Source organism: Tiliqua scincoides, chromosome 9 (assembly GCF_035046505.1).
Source record: "Tiliqua scincoides isolate rTilSci1 chromosome 9, rTilSci1.hap2, whole genome shotgun sequence".
Taxonomy (NCBI): Eukaryota; Metazoa; Chordata; class Lepidosauria; order Squamata; family Scincidae; genus Tiliqua; species Tiliqua scincoides.
This window is the reverse complement of record NC_089829.1, coordinates 10,090,083-10,094,557: the sequence shown is the minus strand read 5'-3', so window position 1 is coordinate 10,094,557 and position 4,475 is coordinate 10,090,083. Positions and strand designations below refer to the sequence as shown.

At 55.8% G+C, this 4,475-nt stretch overlaps 1 protein-coding gene across 1 annotated transcript; it reads right to left on the bottom strand.

Moving 5' to 3' along the window:
- Positions 1 to 1,169: 1,169 nt before the first annotated feature.
- FAM43B (family with sequence similarity 43 member B) lies at positions 1,170 to 2,324 on the bottom strand. The gene has a single exon (XM_066637423.1). The coding sequence runs from the start codon at positions 2,322 to 2,324 to the stop codon at positions 1,170 to 1,172; it is 1,155 nt and encodes a 384-aa protein (XP_066493520.1).
- Between the last annotated feature and the right edge of the window lie 2,151 nt (positions 2,325 to 4,475).

The window sequence follows — 4,475 nt, the reverse complement described above, 5'->3', positions numbered from 1 at the left end:
TCCATTTGCCTGAAGATAACATCCACAAGGTCGCAAGTTCGAGGCCACCGGCACCGTGCAACCTTGAAGCAGCTGACAAGCTGAAGCCAAGCTATTCCATCTGCTCTGAACGTGGGAGGATGGAGGCCAGGATGTGAAACCAGTTCAGAGAGAAACACCTGAATGTTGTGGTTCTTGAAAGAAAGAATCTTCTTTCATTTGTAAAAATGCCTACGGGGGGTTTAAATAAGCCTGCCTATGTAAACCGCCTTGAATAAAGTCTTGAATAAAGACCAAGAAAGGCGGTATATAAATACCTGTATTATTATTATTATTTGTGGATTCTTTCTTGTGGATTCCTTAGTAAGTGGGAGGAACAGGCACTTGGGAACACCCGCACTCATCTTACAACTGCAACGGAAACGGCCACTATTTAGAGAAGTGGTGTCCCCTCTTTCCAAAAACACAACCCATTTGGCACCTGACCCAAAGCGGATTTATCAAATTTAGATGCCACAAAGTCACCTCCCCCCCCCACACACACCCAATAAGCGCATGAAAGAACAGATGCAAATTGAAAGAACACTCTCTTTACATAAACACACACACACACATATATATATATACAGAGGCACAAGGCTCTTCTCTTCAGGCAGGATTCCCTTCCCCATTTCGAACAGGCCAAAAGGAGCTGCTCAAGCAGGCCCACTGTTCCCTCTGCAGAAACACAGAGATCAAATCCCATCACTCACATCTCTTGCCATCCCCACTGAGGCCACAGGATGTCCAGAAGCCACCCTAGAGCAAACCCGTTAATCCTCCCTCCAAACCCGAAGGCCAGGGGCTGGCCATCCACGGCTTCAGCAACAGTCCCCGGAAGTTGGCCACGGTTCACATTTCTCATGGAGAAGTCCAGAAGTTTCGGATGTCCACAGAGGAAGGGAAACAGCTGGAAACGGACCAGGCGTTTGATCCAGGACTGGATCATAAAAGTGGGTCGAATTGGCACAAGGAACGGATGGATATCAATCAACTTAGACTAACAATTCTCTTGGGTACGCTCTGTCAGCTCCGGCTGTACGGACTGCAGCCAAGGGAACCAGGCAAGCCTGGGAACAGCGTGTTCCATACTCCATCTGTATCCATCACCCAGGAAGTCTGAAGAAGTAAGATTTATGGCTCCAGGATTCCTAACAAGACACGCAAGATGGCTCTTCGGGGGACTCCCAGATAGGTGTATCCACTGGGGGAAGGGGGCTTCTCAAAGTGCAGAACCTCAGCTCGTGGGCCAAGGTCAGCACCTCAGACCTCGCCTGGTCTTTGGTTGTCTTGGAGACCTGACAAGTGGCAGCTCTGTAGCCTTTTTTGCAGGGGGTCACACCACCACCATCGGCAGCGGTGACGGGGAGGCGGATGCTGGTGGCGGCCTTGGCAGTACGTGTGCAGAGAAGAAAGTTGGCTCTGATCCTGCTGGTGTGGTTGGTGGGGCTCATGGCATGGCTACAGGTGACCTGGCTGGGGGCCCTGGAGGAGCTGAGGCTCTCCTCCTTCTCCTCTTCCTCCTCCTCCTCTTGGATGGAGCTCAGCCTGGGGGCACTGCGGTTTCTCTCCACCGGAGGCCGGTAGGGGCACTTACAGTTCAGTAGTTTGCGGAGGGGCATCAGGGGGATGATGGCCTCTCCCAGGAGCTGCTGCTGGAGGTGGCGGGAGTCGTTCTGCCGCTTGAGGCGCTTGAATTCGTTGAAGGCCGAGTGGGAGGTCTGGTAGAGGAGCAGTGCCATGTTGTGGGCCTTCTCCGCCTTGGAGACCAGGACGGCGTGGCAGCGCATCACCACTGCCTTGTTCTTGACCTGGTGCCTGTAGACCCAGGTGAAGACCTTGGGGTGCCGGCTGTCCGCCACGCAGTAGGTGATACGGTGCAGCAGGTAAGCATGGCTGGGCCGGCAGGTGCCCTTCTCGCCAGGGCTCATGCGGATGCCGTGGGGGCCCAGCGTGAGCTTCATCTTGGTGCTCCGGCCCCCAAACTCGCTCTTGGCCCAGATCTTGTCCACAGCGCTGTCGGTGCAGCCCTCCCCTTTGGCCTGCAGCGTGACAGCATTGCCCAAGTACCAGACGGTGTAAGTGGGGTCTTCCTTGTTGAGCTCCACCTTCTGGCGCTTGCTGCGAAAGACACTGCCCAGGCGCTCCAGGGGGCACTCGGGCCACAGGTCCGGGCAGGAGCGCACGAAGCTGGACAGCAAGGAGGTGTAGCTCAGGCCAGGCCCCAGGCTCTTGTCCTTGCCTTTCCGCTCCCCGTCTTCCACCAGCACAAACTTGCTCCTGCGCCAGGGTAGCATTGCCGCCATGGGGGGGGTGGAGGAGGGCAGGTATGTGGCAGGGGGCTTCTGCTGCCAACCCAGGCGGGCTTGACCCAGAGAGCCCTGGAGATGATCCCGGGAGGGTGCCAAGAGCCCCCAACCTCCCAGCCTGAGGATCTGCTTGCTTCTCCGCCAGCTGTTGGTCTCCTGGAGGACCCTCCCCACCCCAAGTGGAAAGCACAGTCCTCAGTTCCAGCCAGATCCTGCGCGATGGGGAAGCTGATGCTGATGGTGGGGGTGGGGGGAAGGAAGGTGTGTGTGTGAGTGTCAAGGGGGCAGAGAGGGACGGGCTTCTCGGCACCCCCTTTGTGCTCCCGCAGCTCCTCCGGGGTCCCGATCCTGGAGGGTGGGATTCCTTCCTCCCTGCCTGATGCGAGTGGCAGCGGGATGGGGGTCCTCCTCCACCCCCCGCGCCTCTCCACCCCCTCGGAGCGCCGGGCCCCGATGAGCTTCTCCTCTCCTCCTGGCTCGGCGGATGCCCCGATCCGAGCGGCAGCGCCCCAGCCCGGCGCTCCGGCTGCCTGCGAAAGCCGCGATCGGGGGAGGAGAGGCGGCTCCGCTCCGGCGCGCGGCTCCGCCTCCCTTGGCCGGCCCCGCACGCGTGGAACGCCGCGCAGCTCCCGCCCCGCGCGTCACCGCCGCCCTCCCCCGGCACTCGCCAGCCAAAGTTCCAGCAGGTACAGTCCCGACACGGGTACGGCGCACGTGTGAACCCACTCGCAGGCACAGCGCAGATCTCCCGGGCGCGTGGAAGCCCTGCTTCCAGAGGGGCCAACCAGCACAAACACAACCCTTTCCCAGGGGGGTGTTGGGTTTTGTGCACCCCCCTCCCCAACAGCCTTCTCCTCCAACCGCACCCATCTGGCTGTACCTGTGGGCCCCACCTCCCTTTCACAGTCCCCAGAGCCACAGGACAGCAATGCCTTTGTTAGGACGCACCCAAATGGCACAAGAGTACCTCTGAGCATGCAGGGAGTGCCCTCCAGCCACTCCCGTTTGTATCCCGCTTTTGCAAGAAGCCACTCATGGAGACGCAGGCGTTCACAGTTCTTCCCTTATAACCGTCACAACAACCTTGCCGGGTAGGTTGGGCCAAGAGAGGAGTGTCCCGAGGTCACCCAGTGATCTTCGTGGCTAAGTGGCAAAGCCAGGGGCAGGGGAGGCATGGATCCAAGCATGGAAGCCCGATGATGTTATCAGCCATCCGTCGCCCACCTGCATGTCCTCTGCTTAAATGGGCGCATTTCTCATTACCAATGAGAACAGCCATATAGCAGGTAAACACCATGGGGATGAATGACGTATGCGCTCCTTTTCTGAGAGGTCAGGTGTGTTCCCAGATACAGCCCACCACAACAGAAACAGAGGCAAGAGGAGGAGGAACAGCTTAGTGCAGTGCTTCTCAAGCTGTGGGCCCCCCGGATCCACTAGGTGGGTCGCGAACCAATTTCAGATGGGGCCCCACTCATTTCAATATTTTATTGCTGATATATTAGGCTTGGTGCTACCATGGTATGTGGCTGCATTTGGGGAAATGCTACAGATCTGTTCTTTTAACAGGCTATTTTGTATATGACCGTAAATGGGACTTGCTCCTGGGTAGGATTGGGTAGAATTGCAGCCTAGGATTGTTGAAAATTCTCCTGCTTAATGATGTCACTTCTGGTCATGACATCACTTCTGGTCGGTCCTGACAGATTCTCATTTTAAAAAGTGGGTCCCTGTGCTAAAAGTATGAGAACCACTGGTTAGTTTTACATACAGTCCTGCGTCATTTGGAAAAACAGGGCACATATGTACGACTGTTATTTGTGGATTATAGTTCTGCTTTTAACACCATTCTACCTAGCAGGCTGTTTTTTTAAAATGACTAGTTTGGGCATACAGCAAGACATTTGTCTGTGGATAAAGGACTTTTTGACAAATAGGCCACAGTCAGTTAGGATGGGCTCTTATCATTCTTCCACTCTGATATTAAATACAGGAGCTCCCCAAGGCTGTGTGCTGAGCCCCTTCCTCCATTCCTTGTGTACACATGATTGTACCCCATCACATAACACCAATGAAATTATAAAATTTGCAGACGATACTACAGTGGTGGGGCTTGTTATCGGGAACGATGCTTATAGGAAGGAGGTA

What these genes read in the sequence shown, in the direction of transcription:
- FAM43B (XM_066637423.1), bottom strand. Translation starts at nt 2,324, where the DNA reads ATGGCGGCAATGCTACCCTGGCGCAGGAGCAAGTTTGTGCTGGTGGAA.